General features: G+C 36.4%; 1 protein-coding gene across 1 annotated transcript; it reads left to right on the top strand.

Annotated features, from left to right (window-relative positions):
• Positions 1 to 6818: 6818 nt before the first annotated feature.
• On the top strand, positions 6819 to 11720 carry LOC113046546 (ST6 (alpha-N-acetyl-neuraminyl-2,3-beta-galactosyl-1,3)-N-acetylgalactosaminide alpha-2,6-sialyltransferase 2; the record flags this gene model as incomplete). Its single annotated transcript, XM_026207359.1, has 8 exons — positions 6819 to 6881; positions 6976 to 7147; positions 7227 to 7389; positions 9123 to 9261; positions 9348 to 9451; positions 11093 to 11176; positions 11261 to 11357; positions 11553 to 11720. Coding segments are annotated over 8 exons (990 nt in total), but the record flags the coding sequence as incomplete, so codon positions are not given.
• Between the last annotated feature and the right edge of the window lie 4784 nt (positions 11721 to 16504).

Raw genomic sequence — 16504 nt, 5'->3', positions numbered from 1 at the left:
AAAAAAAAAATATATATATATATATATATATATATATATATATATACATATATATACATATATATATATATATATATATATATATATATATATATATATTTTTTTTTTTTTTTTCCTTTTTTAATTAAATCACACTATACTCAGATGCGAAGTTTCCTGTTCATTGGCCACAGATCTCTTCCTCCATGTGTGTTGTAAAACTGGTTGTGCAACTGTTCAGATGTCTGTGGTGGGTTTATAAACGCAACCTGCAGTGACTCTCCATTTAAAAGTGTTCAGTGATTTCAGTCACAGGTCTGTGTTTGGTTATTATTATGAAGTCATCTGATTTTTCAAAGACATGTATTGTCTTACCACACATTTACTCTGCACAGCACAGTCGAAACACAAAACTGTGGCTTTGTGTATTTATTGTGGCAGCATGTATTTTCTTTGTGTTGGCTTTGATGTCATCAGAAGACTGGAGCACAAGATTTTACAGGTACGTTCAGACAGACTTCCTTTCAAAATCAACATTAAGGACATCGTAAGAAGACAATCAGCAGATTATACATTTAACTTTATCCAAGTGCTTTATGATTATAGATCAATTTGAATTTATAAATGAAATGTTTAAAAAGGGCAGAAAACTAGGGATATACTAAAAAAAAACTGTCAATGACTGACTGATATACAGCCATCTTGGTCCTAGAAATACAATTTCTACAAATATACTAATAAATATATAAATATATTATATTCGAGATGTCTGGAATGCATTAGGTTAACATTTAAATAAACGAGCGTGTTGCCTATACAATTGCGAGTAGGGCTGTGAATCTTTGGCAAGGCAGCGATTCGATTACGATTACGATTCATAGGTTTTCGATTCAAGAACGATTTTTGCAAATTTAGAACGATTCGATTCACAATTAAATTTGATTTGATTATAATGATTCGTGCATTCACGGGATTATTTAAATGGTTCTACTTAATTCTTTAAATGTTTAGTCAGGGGGCAAATTACAGTAGCATTTATGGTTAGAGAACCATAGGTTAGAAAAAAAAAATAAAAAAAACTTTTTATCCATTGTTAAATGCTAGTTTAATGATGCGAAATGGCATACGTAAAACTTTATGTAAGCCAAGTTTTTAAAAAAGAGCTTGGCCCCACTTTATATTAGGTGGCCTTAACTACTATGTACTTACATAAAAAAATAAGTACAATGTACTTATTGTGTTCATATTGTATTGTAGAACACTTTTGCTGCTATTGAGGTGGGATAGGGGTAAGGTTAGGGAGAGGGTTGGAGGTGTGGTTAAGTTTAAGGGTGGGTTGAGGTGTAAAGTATGGGTCAACAGTGTAATTATGAATGCAATTACAGAAATTAAATACAGATGTAATTACATGTTGTTTTTTATAAGTACAATGTAAAAACATGTATGTACACAATAAGTACATTGTACTAAATTATTAATTAAAATGTAAGTACATAGTAGTTAAGGCCACTTAATAGAGTATTATGTACTGTATAAGTTATAACGTTGTCACACCAGGGGCGTAGCCATAATTTCAGAAGTGACAGAAATGTCAAATACAATCATTTTATGTATGTAGCCTATATAATAATAATAATAATAATAATAATAATAATAATAATAATAATAATAATAATAATAATTATTATTATTTATTTTATTTTTTACAAGGAATTATCTTCTTTTTTAATTACTTTTAATTAGCTGTAATAAATCAAATACACTGCTGGACAATAATCAATCATTTGTAATCGATATTTTTTTCCTAATGGCAATTTTATGATTGTTTTATATACTAGGCTACATTTAATTAGCAATTCTTTAAATTTTCTGCACAGAATAAGGTAGAAAATATACTTTATAGTTTCTGTACTGTAATAAATGTCAATTAGCACTGCATCATTCATAAATTGTTTGTGTTTTTTTTTTAAGTTTCATCAGTTCATTCTGCTTTTATTCAGTTTAGCTGCAGATTTAGCCTGGCACGTCTATGAGAGCGAGATCGCTTCTCTTTCAATGTGAAAACGTCTTCATCTCTATTTAACTTTTCCTCTCCGTCAGCGAATGATTCTGAGAGAAAACGCGCCAGATGTCTGTTTGCTAATGAAACAACGCTACTTTCATGCATCTGATTATCAGATAAATCTCACGCTCTTATTTCAAGGTCGTTGTTAATGCTGTGGTTAATTTAAAAAGTTTCCTTCGTATATTCGGTTCATCCACATTGTTTAAAAACATTTATCATTCAATGGATCTGTGCGTATGATTTAGACACTTACATTTCTGCTCCGTCCATGCAATAAATACAGGTGTCGACGGCTCTGGTAACTTCGTCGGTAAGATGCAGAGAGCCATTGACAAACTACAGAAAAGTAAAACTTCTTCACATTAGAATTACTGGCCACGAGTCCTATAGATCACAGGTCAGCTGCGTCAGAGACGAACAGAGCGCTAGCGTAATCCTGTGACAGTCTCAGGCGGTAAACAGTGGAGCGCGTGAAGGACAGATAAGAGGCACGATTCACTCTTCAAGGTCTCCATTAATTCATGCGTGTAGTAATTTAATGTGTATACATTTTGAAAGCATTGAATCGCTATAGAAATATAGCGTAATTCTATAGAAATTCTTAGCATTTTGAATCGATTACTGTCCAAGATCGGCGATTCACGATGCAAAAATCATGTTTCAGGATCTATGCATATGAATCGACAGGGTTTGTAATCGATGCATCAAGAAAACGAGTGAATCGTTAATTGCGAGTCATTCTCAAAGGGAACATTTCAGCACTTGACAAACGGATAGCGACACCTATAGAATGCTCTTAAAGGTACAGGTTGTAGGACCTGCCACAAGAGGGTGCACTATCAAAACAATAACAATCATGTGGTTTGATGATGCTAAGAAGGAGTGTGGAATGATGGGATTTGTTATCTTCTTCCCAACCACTGATGGCCATCAATCAGATGGAAAGATAAATCATGGATTTAACGTCAGTAGATTACATACAAAATCAATTTCTGAACGAATAGGCTGTTCCCAGAGTGCTGTATCAAGGCACCTCAGTGGGAAGGAAAAAGTGTGGCAAAAAATGCTGCACAACGAGAAGAGGTGACCGGACCCTGAGGAAATTGTGGAGAAGGACCGATTCCAGACCTTGGGGGACCTGCGGAAGCAGTGGACTGAGTCTGGAGTAGAAACATCCAGAGCCACCGTGCACAGGCGTGTGCAGGAAATGGGCTACAGAGAAGCAGCACTGGACTGTTGCTCAGTGGTCCAAAGTACTTTTTTCGGATCAAAGCAAATTTTGCATGTCATTCCGAAATCAAGGTGCCAGAGTCTGGAGGAAGACTGGGGAGAAGGAAATGCCAAAATGCCTGAAGTCCAGTGTCAAGTACCCACAGTCAGTGATGGTCTGGGTGCCATGTCAGCTGCTGGTGTTGGTCCACTGTGTTTTATCAAGGGCAGGTCAATGCAGCTAGTTATCAGGAGATTTTGGAGCACCTGATAGAACACAATGGCAGAGCAGTCTTTACTTTGCTATATTAAAATTTTCTGCAGTTATTTGATCCATTGTATATTTCACATGCTTGCACTGTTTTGACGAGTTTAAGCTGTTTTTTTTAAGACAAAGTCTTGATAGAGTTTCGGTTCTTTGTATCCTTTGAACAACAATAAACAAATGGCTTATTAATTTCCTTGTGACCGACAATTTTTTGATGTGTCATTTTTAAAGTATCTATCATTTATCATCATCATGTGACTTCTCAAAACAATTAGTCTTTAGCTCAAGGCTAAAGTGTTGGCACACAGAAACATTTCACATGCATCCTTAAATTTGCATGATTTGTACTGATTCAAAGTGGAGTTGGTAGTATATTTGAATGTTTTGAACATTTCTTAGGACAGAAATATAAATGTGACATCACATAATATCCTGTGAAACATACTGTTGCTGTTTCTAAATAATTTTGCATGCTAAGTCTAGTGTGACTAACCACAGTTCAGATGCGTTTTTATTAACATTTTAGGAAGGTTGATTTTGTAAGACAATTTTCAGATTATAAGCTAATTTCAACCAACAATGTGGATTTGAACCATGATTTTAATTTTCACTCTTTCACTACTAAATATGTTAAAATGCAATGGAGCCTTGTATTATATGACATTAGGAATATATTGGGAAAATTGGAGGGTTATTGTAGATAAGGGGTTAATGGGGTATAGTATAATACATAAGGATGAATAGAGTACTTTACACATGTAAGTGTTAATGGGGTTTTATATACAGTACACAGAACAATATTTAAGGGTTAATGGGGTATGGTACCATATGTGAGGGTTAATTTGTTATGGTACGGTATGTAAGGGTTAATAGGGCATGATATTTAACATTAATAATGTACGGTATGTCTCAATTAACGGGGTATGGTCTTATATCTAAGGGTTAACTGGTTATGGTGTGGTATGTAATGGGTAATAGGGTATGGTGTGGTATGTAAGGGTTAATGGTTTATTGTAAAGCATGTAAGGGTTAATAGGGTTTGGTATCATATTTAAAGGTTCATTGGTTATGGTAAAGTATGTAAGGGTTAATGGGATATGATATCATATGTAAGGGTTAATTGGTTATGGTTTGGTATGTAAGGGGTAATGGGGTATTGTATCATATATAAAGGATATAAACTGGATATGGTATGTTATATAAGGGATAATAGGGTATAATATGTATCATTAATAATGTATGGTATGGCATGTAAGGGTTAATGTGATATGGTACCATCAAACCATGGACGTAGTGTCCGTGACGTCAACCGTAGACTCCTGTAAAGAGTTTCTGAAGCCTAAAGTGTGCAGAGTTGGCCGATGACATCTTGGAGGCGCGTCACCACGCAACTCTCCTGGACAATCGAAAATGGGCAAAAAGGCGGTAGCTGGTTGATGAAACCACTCCCACTTAGCGTGACAGTGGTGACAGCAGTGACAATCCACCTGTCACTCAAGTGACCACGCCCTTAATTATGCGTAACTTTAAGCTTAATATAGTTTAAACGGATGAGTTTTAAAAAAAACACTCCCCTCACAGTTGTAATGAAGGGCAAAATTAGATATAAAGACCGAAACCATTTTTTGCACGATGCTGTAAACGTTTTTTTTTTTCTGCTGTAAAGTTTGCCATTTTAACATGGGGAGTCTACGGGACTGACTTCCGTTTGCAGCCGGTCGATGGATTACAGTTTAAGTCACTTCTTTATTGGCTTCACGAGAGAGAGAGAGGGGTTGGCGCTCGGGTATCATATATAAGGGTTTATTGTTATGGTACAATATGTAAGGGTTAATAGGGTATGATACTGTATGTATCGTTAATGTATGGTATGTAACAGTTAATGGGGTGTAGTACAGTATGTAAGGGTTAACAGGGTATTGTATCATTTGTAAGTTAATTGGGTAAGGTATCATATGTCAGGGTTAGTCCAAATGGTATGTAAGGGTTAATGGAGTCTGGTATAATATGTAAGGCTTAATGGGTTATCATAAAAAAAAAAAATTATATGTAAAATTAATGTTATTATATGGTATCTACCAAAGAGAATTGCATTTTACTGTGCTACTGTATTATTATATTTTCTTAAAGAGCCAGTAAGATGAAAATTCTAAGCTTCCTATCACTGTTTATAAGTCCTGTACAACAGGTTTAAATACATCCAAGGTTAAAAAACATTGTCATTTTGTCAGAATATCATTTTGAAATTACCTCAATTCTCAGAGATCCCCAAACGGTTTGCGCAAAGCTGTTCAAAAGATTCAGTTTCCTTAAACCCCACCTTTTGGTAGCATACTGTGTTCTGATTGGTCAACTAACATAGTCAGTTTTGATTGGTTGTTCCGCACACAACTTCACGGTAAACAATGCGTTAGCATCTTTTTGGGGTGAATTATGTCTTATTCCTCTTACCGCGAAGCAAACAGTAAAATAAAAAACTCGAACAGTCTCGCTTCTTTTTCTTCTTTGTGGGTGTATTCAAGCCGCGCGCTTCAGTTTGAATCTGAATAGCGTGTTCATTATATCACAATAGATATAATGAAGGGAGACATGAAAAACAGACATCGCGTTGTGTTCATATGGATCACTTTATCACAGAAAAAGCAGTCATCAGTGAAATGTTGTGAACACAACAAAAGGGATTTGTTGGATTTGTGGTAAAAATGAATTTTAGCTATTGGTTCTTCTGATCTTCATTCTTTGGCAGTGAAAATAAAACAAACTTGCCTTTACAATTAAAAACACACTGTCTCCTCGACATGATGCTATCACACCAAACAGAGCGTCTGTGTGTGTGTGGGGGGTGGGGCAGGTCAGAGTTCCGTTTCTCCCAAGACGGTAGGCGGAGATTATTATGCAAAGTGTTCTAGTGACATACATAGAGATGGGCAAAAGATTTGAAATCTATAACGACTCGTTTCAGCGATTCAGAGTCGACTCCTTACTTTAGAAGCCAATAACTTTATAAATCGTGTACTTTTTGGTTTAATTACTTTGCACATTGTTTACACTGATGGACAGCTACATCATACACTGTAATACAGGTAATTTTTGATTTTACATCTGTGTGGCTCTTTAAATTTTTGCTTTTTTTGAGTGGCCTGAAGATGAAGAGTGTTTCATTTAACACTCATGTCTTTTTTGTTTTTGTAAGTTTCAGTATTTCCTGTTAATTGCCTACCCTTGTTTCCTATATACTCCATCACACCCTCTTCTGCTCTTGCTGCAGAACTGACTTCACTTCTGTTTTGATCTTCTTTGCTCTGCAGGGCTGGATTAGAGGCTGAAGTAAACTGGTTTGAAAAAAAAGCTGAAGAGGAGGTGAGCCGAATATGTGTACTAAATCATGGCCTAAAGCTGGCAAAGAGCAAAACAATAACTAAAGTCAGACAATCTATATCAACTCTTTCATTAGGCAGTGCCAGCCTGCTCCTTGAGACATACCATAAAGAAAGACGATCATCTGAAGAGAAAGTTTAGCTTCTTGGTGCCTGTTCTGCAGTGGCGTGATTCTTTTAGCAATTCACATTGGCAAAAACTCCAGAATGAACCGTTGCCATATGGCTGGAAGGACCAGTCTTTCTATGGTAAATGTACTGTAAACACCAGCACTACAAACATGGAAACAAAGCCATAATTATAATTTTTTCCCTTCTTTTAACATAGAAATAAGCAAGACACTTTCCCTGCTCTCAGATCCTGCCAACAGTCATCTGTTTGAGCGGAAAACATCAGATACCTGTGTGCGTTGCGCTGTGGTGGGTAACGGAGGTATTCTGAATGGATCCAGGCAGGGGAAAACCATAGACAGTCACGATTATGTTTTCAGGTTTGTGCATTCTATTAGAAAAATTCATTATACCTTAATCAAAAGATGACAGAATTTAAATTTTTTGGGTGAACTATGCTAGCATGACTACGTCAGACTTCATACTTCCGCTTTCAGTTCGCTTCTGTACTCAGTCTGAGATAGCGAACCATCTCCCAGTTTTCCTCTGGCTCCAAACCAGCCGGCCAATCAACGAACAGAGGGCAGTCTGAGACCTGTAGACGCTATGTGACGAATTTACAATACAATTTAAATTCACGTCTCGCACACTTCAGTGCACTTTGAATGGAACATATACGTTCGCTTTGAACTGGAATCATGGCAGAATATCCTGTGATAATCCACTTCGCAGGGCACTTATGTTCGAATAGAACAAACGTCTGAAGCAATAAGAGAAACGTACAAAATGTGCAGAGCAGTGGGGCACGAGGACTGGAACTGAGATCTGTTGGCTTACGGGTACACCAATGATTTTAAACTTCAGACAAGATCCCCCACTGCGAGAAAGTAAACGCTTATCAATTATGCCCTTCCAGACTCTGTCTATGAAGCAAAGCGAAGTAGCAGAGTCTGGTATTACCAGGCTAGAACTATCCCTTAAAGATGAAGTAATGAATGTCTCTACCACCCCAGTTTAAAGCTGCACTCTGAATTGTTTTCAGTAAAAACAAGATAAATAGCATTTTAGGGAAAATATTTTTCTTGTTTTATTCTACATGTACCATGTCGCCCTGATGGGTTCAGACATGCTGGAATCACATGACCAACCACAGCATCCCTGTAACTCCCTGCACGTGGAATAAAAGTGCATTCAAGCCATGTTGCAGTTGCTGGAATTACCAGATTCCAAAAAACATTCTTTTTACCATAGAAGTAAAAAACAAAATTTTTGAAATTGTTTGAGAGTTCAGACTTGTTCAATATCTTGCCCAAGGGCACTTCAGTTGAGGTTATTGAAGGAGAGCACTTTTTATTCACTTCCCCCAACTTACAATTCCTGCAGGTACTGAGACTCAAAGTTGTGTCCTTTGGGTTACAAGCCCGACTCGAACCATCAGGCCACAACTTCTCCAAATGCCACCAGTGACTGATGCATCAACACCAATTGTAGTTACATTACAGTTTATTATTTACTTTAAGAAATAGTTCACCCGAAAAAAAAAAAAAAATTTAACCTCCAGAGATCTGATATGTAGATGCGTTTGTTTCTTAATAGGTACAGATTGGGAGAAATTTAGCATTAAATCTCTGCAGTGAATGGGTGCCGTCAGATCACAGTAATTCACAAGTACTCCACACCACTCCAGTCCATTAATGTCTTGTGAAGTGAAGATCTGCATGTTCATAAGAAACAAATCCATCATTAAACGGTTGGATAACCCGAGAATGAAAATTCGTTCATCTTCTACTCACCCTCGAAGCATCCTAGGTGTATGTTCCATTCTTCTTTCAGAATAAACCAATTGAAGCTATTTTAAATGAGGGTAAGTGGGTGTTTGTTGTTCAGAAGAAGTGAAATAAACCACTACACTAAACCAGTAACTAGACAAAATATCATTAAATATATCAAATGTTAGAAAACAGATGAAAAATAAAAAGATTAACGATTAAAGATTAAAGATTACCTGCATGGGTTAAATATCTAAATCTAAACATAATTCAGAAATATTTTCCCCTGAGCCCTAGTATGACAGCACAAACATGATTCTAATAATAATGATCATTATTTATAGGGTAAATGGGGCAATAATCCAAGGGTTTGAGAATGATGTTGGGACAAAGACGTCTTTCTACGGCTTCACCACCAACTCTCTCAAGAACTCCTTAATTGATTATTACCAAGATGGCTTCCACAATGTACCACGTGATCCGGTAATTGACCCTCTCATTCACAATTTAGGAATTATTATTATTTATTGGCATGCCGATGAACTACAGTGAAGTCTTTGACGTCACAGGACATCGGGTATATTTTTATCCCCGCTGAGACTCGAGCCTATTTGATGCTGGCAGCTGCCATCCAGGGTGTGTCTGTAACCTCGGGACCTGATAAAGGGGACAGGTAGGTCTAACAATAAGATTCCGACACGTTGCTTTTTAATTCAGGTTACAATAAATTCTTATTAATTATTGTAATAATTTCCTCATTTTCAGTTCACGAACTTTGAATTGGCCAGGTCTCCTAAAACAATTAACATTTGACCAAAAGTGATTATTAATTAATATATTGAGCTAACAATATACACTCACCTAAAGGATTATTAGGATCACCATACTAATACTGTGTTTGACCCTTTTCGCCTTCACAACTGCCTTAATTCTACATGGCATTGATTCAACAAGGTGCTGAAAGCATTCTTTAGAAATGTTGGTCCATATTGATAGGATAGCATCTTGAAGTTGATGGAGATTTGTGGGATGCACATCCAGGACATGAAGCTCCTGTTCCACCACATCCCAAAGATGCTCTATTGGGTTGAGATCTGGTGACTGTGGGGGCCATTTTAGTAAAGTGAACTCATTGTCATGTTCAAGAAACCAATTTGAAATGATTCGAGCTTTGTGACATGGTGCATTATCCTTCTGGAAGTAGCCATAAGAGCATGGGTACATGGTGGTCATAAAGGGATGGACATGGTCAGAAACAATGCTCAGGTAGGCCGTGGCATTTAAACGATGCCCAATGGGCACTAAGTGTGCCAAGAAAACATCCCCCCGGTGTTACACCACCACCACAAGCCTGCACAGTGGTAACAAGGCATGATGGATCCATGTTCTCATTCTGCTTACGCCAAATTCTGACTCTACCGTCTGTCTGGCACCAACAACCATGCCATGCTCAAAATTGCTTAAATCACCTTTCTTTCCCATTCTGACATTCAGTTTGGAGTTCAGGAGATTGTTTGACCAGGACCACACCCCTAAATGCATTGAAGCAACTGCCATGTGATTGGTTGATTAGATAATTGCATTAATGAGAAATTGAACAGGTGTTCCTAATAGTCCTTTAGGTGAGTGTATGTAACCTACTTATAATAAGCTTTCAGGACATCCGGTAATATCAGAGCATATGTCATTCATAAGTCAACAGTTATACTTTATAAAAGCTCAGCTCCAAAGTGATTAAAAAATATGGAAATAACATGATCACTATGCTGAATTCACTGTTGTTTATATATAAATAATATTTGGTAATTATAATAATTATGAATTTCTTTACATTTGGTGACGTGACATTCAGCCAGGTATGGTGACCCATACTCAGAATTTGTGCTCTGCATTTAACCCATCCAAAGTGCACACACACAGAGCATTGAACACACACACACACACACACCATGAACACACACCCGTAGCAGTGGGCAGCCATTAATGCTGTGGCACCCGGGGAGCAGTTGGGGGTTCGGTGCCTTACTCAAGGACACCTCAATCGTGTTATTGCCAGCCCGAGATTCGAACCCACAACCCTAGGGTTAGGAGTCAAACTCTCTAACCATTAGGCCACAACTTCCCCATATGTTGTGCTTCCTTAAATTTGAACAATTTGTTTTGATACTTGAATTCAATTATGTTAAGCTACTCGAATGAATTAGCATTACAATGGGATTCTAAAAGGCATTCTACCAGTTTGTGTTTTTATGTCAACATTAGCTTGTCCTTTGCATACTAACTAACTGCTGAGTTTATTTGATTATTAAAACAGGCCCTCAGAAATTTTTGGATATAATCCTGAAATACATCAGTTCAAGATGATCCATCCATCCTTCATTCAATATGTGACTCAAAGGTAAGAATAATTTCCTAGACATTTATCTATATATTTATGTAGTTTCCCTTCTTAATGTAATGTCGTGGTGTTATTGATTAACAGGTTCCTAAAATCTCCACTGCTGGAGCAATATAGAGATACGTACATACCCACCTCGGGTGCACTTATGCTTTTGGTGGCTTTACACACTTGTGACCAGGTCAACAAACCTCTAATATACATATATATATATATATATATATATATATGTGTGTGTGTGTGTGTGTGTGTGTCAATAAAACAGAATTTAAAATTCTTATCTATAAAAGCTTTCTATATATTGTTAGAATGTCCCCAAAACCTTTTGGTCCAGCTATTGTTAAATAGATGTTGTGCTTTCTGGTTCTTCCTTCAGGTCTCTGCATTTGGATTTATGACAGAAAATTACAAAGACTTCTCATGCCATTACTATGACAAAGTGATGAAGCCTTTGGTCTCCTATACTAACCATGACATGGAGATGGAGGGACGTCTGTGGAAGCAGCTGCACTCTCAAAAAGTCTTGTGGCTATATCAGAGATAAAAAAAAGAAAAAACAAGTAGCTAGACTGCATAATGAAATTGCCACAGCACTATTTTGTTCTGGTGCACCCTAATTCTCCTACTACCTGTAGGCAACATCATTGAGAATGTTTTTTTATATATATATATATATATATATATATATATATATATATATATATATATATATATATATAAAATGAATGAATTATTTAACCCTAAGGTTGTGTTCGGGTAATTTTGACCCAGAGAGAATTTTCTTTCTCACAAAAATGTTACTTAATGTTATCGAATTGGACTATGATTTGCTGACTTGGTATAGACAGGGTATAACTACTTCCACTGCAAGAATTGTTCATTTTTGTTTTCCTTGTTTCCTCTTTACCACACCTTCTTGTTAGCCTCTTGTTTCCTCCCTATTTATAGTGTCCCTTGCCCTATTGTCTTTTCTGGTTTGTGGTCATTCTTTCCCTCACTGTCACTGGTTTTGTCTGTGGATGTGCTGAGTATGTGTTCCTGAGGCTTTTACAACAATCTGTGGCACAACCCCGCCATCCTGTGGTAGATCAATTCTTACACCAACTGTATCATTTAGATGTTTTGTTCATTGGCGGCATGTGTGCGCAATGATAGAGTTTCCAAAACTTATTGTACATTGCACAACACAATGACACTAAATTTTTATCTTTATTTTCTTAAATTTTACTTGCACCAAACTTGTCTTCTTTTCACATAAATAGATTGTTTAATATGCCAATAAATCATTTTTCATTGCACCATTTTTGTGTCATCCTTACAAAAGAACACAAACATGCAGATTGTTAAAAAACACAAATGCACAAATGCAGTTATTGCATTTAATACATTTTGCATTAATATAGATTTATTTGTCATATTGTGAGCTGTTGACAATAGAGAACGGCATTTACAAGCAGCGCAAATGTTTGTGGTTAAGGATGGACATTTGTCCTTTTTGAGAACAGGGGTTGAGCCCGCAAGGTTCTTTAATTTTCATTCAGTCAACAGACAACCACATAATTGTTTTTAATAGTAGTACTATAATTAGCAACAATACACCATGTAAAAACAGTACATACATATAGGCATGCTGCATATAACTATAACATTGCTCTGAATGGATCGTAAGTATGAGATGTGTCAGTGAGGTAACAAAGCTTCGTTTTCACAGGTCATGTGACAGCCTCATTTCAAGCAATGCTCTGGAACACGATCAACCCATCCCTAGTCTATTCTTTTCTCTTGATATTCTATGTTCTTGTCTTGCTCCTTGCTTATGGGATTTGGTCTGTTTATGTCTTTTTGCTTTTATTTTAGTATTCATTAAGTTCTTTTAGTCCTGATGTCTTGTTTGCAATTTTTGTTTGATATTTGTGTTATTTGTGTAGGTTAAAAAGAAGCTAAAACAAAAATCTGTATGGAAATTATGAAAAAGTGAGTGGTTGGGATAGAGAGAAGAAAGGGAGACATTTACACAGAATACAACAGAAGGTCGGGGCAGGGAAGATCAATGGAAGGAATCAAAGGGAAGAAATCATTTTCACTAGGTTAAGGATTGGGCATTGTGGGTTAAATAAGTGCTTACATATTTTATGTAAGCAAGTAACAGAAAAATGTGAATTTTGTGACAGTATTGAATCTGTTGAACATATGGTACTTGAATGCCAAAAATATGATTGAGAAAGCCTAAAGATGAAAGAAAACATAAGGAATTTGGGGGTGCAAGGGAATTAATTTAAGGAACTTAACTTAAGGGATTAACTTCAAATGATATCAGTACTCGTTTATATACATTCCTGAAGGACATGGGGATAGCAAATACAATACAAGTTTGGAAATCTTTATAATTAATTAAAGGGGGGTAGGGGGTTGGATAGAACATAGTTGGAATTCTCCATTCTATCTCCGATTCACACTCCAGTACAGTAGGTGGTGGTAATGCACCATTGTAGTTGGATGCCAACCGCCATTAAACATCAAAGAAGAAGAAGAAATGGAGGATGAAAGAATTGTCCCTGTTCAAGGTTCTGTGTACAAAGCTGAAGTGTGCCATCATTTGGGCTCTTTTGGTAGTGTCCACTGCGGAACCATGGCGAGGGCGCCGCCTCGGTCCCACCACTTCCTGTGTGAAGAGGGGCTTGTGTGGGGCGAGGGGGGACGGTAGGGTCGCAGCGCAGCACGGCTGCAGCTTGCTCTCATTTTGGGGTGTTTTGTGCAGTTGGGGCGGTGCTCATGTCACGGTTTCGGCGATTCCACACAGAACATAAATACAATATGAAAAACCTATGACATCCAAGTGGAAAGGTTCAACATCTGTATAATATTTATCTTATTGTTTTACAATTATATATATATATATATATATATATATATATATATATATATATATATATATATATATATATATATATATATATATATATATATATATGGTCTTTTTATAAAATAAATTTTATAGGTATTAAGCATTTAACTAAAGGATCTTGCAAGCACTTTAATTATTACTCTTAACTATTACTCATACTGCACAAAATTGGTTCAATAAAATTGAATATTACAGGGACTGATTATTGCAAATGCAGATCCCACTGTGTTCTGGTTAAATAATTTTTATTTATTTATTGTTATGGTTTGCATATGGTGGTGTGTTCTTACAACAAACACAACTATACAATTTTGCTATAAGATTGAATGCGTCATATAATAATTGTTGTTAAAATAGTGTTCATTGTCTGTTTGATTAAGTTTTTAATAGATTTTTCCGTAGATTTCTGCCATATGAGGGTGTTGATGGTGTAGTGGATAAAACACATGCCTTTGGTGTGAGAGACCTGGGTTTGAATCCACTGTGACACACCAATGTGTCCCTGAGCAAGACACTTAACCCCTAGTTGCTCCAGAGGCGTGCAACCTCTGACATATATAGCAATTGTAAGTTGCTTTAGATAAAAGCTTCAGCTAAATGAATAATGTAGTAATGTAGTGTAATATGTTCATAAACTGACAGTCACCACTAATCAGTATTATAAGAACCATATATTGTTTTAAATAATGTTTAATGAATAAAAATAAGAAAAAATAATCTGAGCACATAAACTGTAAAATTTAATACAATTAAATCTGTCCATTATGGGGTACCCACATTTTACATTTCATCAGCACCAAATAAAAATTACTTCAACAAAGTATGGTTAATAAAATATGACATTTATTCACAAAGATGCGTTCTGTGTTCTCGCCTCCTTCAGAGTCCGTTCTTCATGATCTTTGAATTGAGAAACAGTCTTAACATCAAGTCTAGTACAGAAAGATGAGCTCTCACTGCGCTCGGTTAGATCTAGGCTACATCGATTTTGAAATGCGTCACAACCTATCCCTTAAATATCTGTTAAAGTGTGAAGAGTTTAACAAGATAGCGATGCAAAAGCGAAAACATTGTACAATAATACATGATATTAGAAGATGATAACTGAACTTACCATGAACTGTGATATCTGAAGTGAAGTATTTTAAGTCTTCCTTTTGCACATTAACGCCACCTACTGTGAACTCGATCCAGAGCTTCTCCTCATCCTCCTCCTCTCAATGAAAATCAAAGCTACAGCCAGCCCTGCGTGTTCAGCTCCTCTGGATTAAAAACAAACACACAAACAAAAAAATAGTAGCCCTTTATACACACACATACACACATATACGCTCACCCTTCTCCGCTGTAAAGAACATCAATCTGCACGTCTAAACACTAGTCTAGTTTCTGACTATTGTGCTTCAATTAGAGCATAACTAAAATCCGAACACACTACACGTCCTTCAATCATGCCTCGCTTATCCATCTTAATTCCATCCTTAATGCTATTAACACCACTGAAAATACTGGTAACTAATTTAAAATCATTAACTTTCTAGATATTAACATGTTGGGAATAACGTCTGCTACCTCTACTTGTTCATTATCTGGACTTGTGTTTTATGTCCATAATTTAACCACAGGTATTCCCCTACCTGGATTTCCTCGAGTTTCCTCTATTTTCCTATGCTCCAGCATTCTTAAATCAACTGAAGGCTGTGGTAAAATCCACAAAGTGACTGCTGGCAAAGCATTATTCTTGGAGTAATACTTAACTCTTTAATAGCCAACTCCTTAACTAAACCTCCAACCACCCATCCCCTTTTCTATACTCCCAACACTGCTCTAGTTCCCTTAAAGTGGGATGTGATTTGTCCGATCACTTGAATTCATTCCAAATTATCTAGATGAGTTTTTGCTGCAGATCCATATACTATGATTCTATAGTCCATTTTTGATCCATTCTATCCCAGACACACATCTCATTATATTCAACATTTCTCTTCCATCTTCTCAATATGCCTCACCATGTGATTCTGCTGTCTAACCAGATTCCAAGGAATCTTTATTTTGTATTCCCATTCTAGGTTGTGATTATACAACTTTAATCTGATTTCTTCATCTATTCTTTTATTATTGGAAAAAGACCACTGATAATTTAACCCCCACTTAAATGACCAACTTCTTTTAATGCTTTTCTCCTTTGTACCACAGAGCTCCATCATCTGCAAACAAAGATCTGAAAATATTTTTTTATCCACCCTCATAAACAAATAATTCATCATAATAACAGAAAGAAATGGTCTTATAACACACCCCTGAGGAATGCCATTCTCTAAAATACCTTTTGATGATATGCACCAACTCTCACCTTAATTGATCTTTCTTCCAGAAATCCTTTAATCCAATTATACATTCTCCCTCCTATCCACATGTTTTCT

The sequence above is a fragment of the Carassius auratus genome, chromosome 28 (genome assembly GCF_003368295.1).
Source record: "Carassius auratus strain Wakin chromosome 28, ASM336829v1, whole genome shotgun sequence".
NCBI lineage: Eukaryota > Metazoa > Chordata > Actinopteri > Cypriniformes > Cyprinidae > Carassius > Carassius auratus.
The sequence above is the reverse complement of the archived record's forward strand: the minus strand, read 5'-3'. Positions and strand labels throughout refer to the sequence as shown.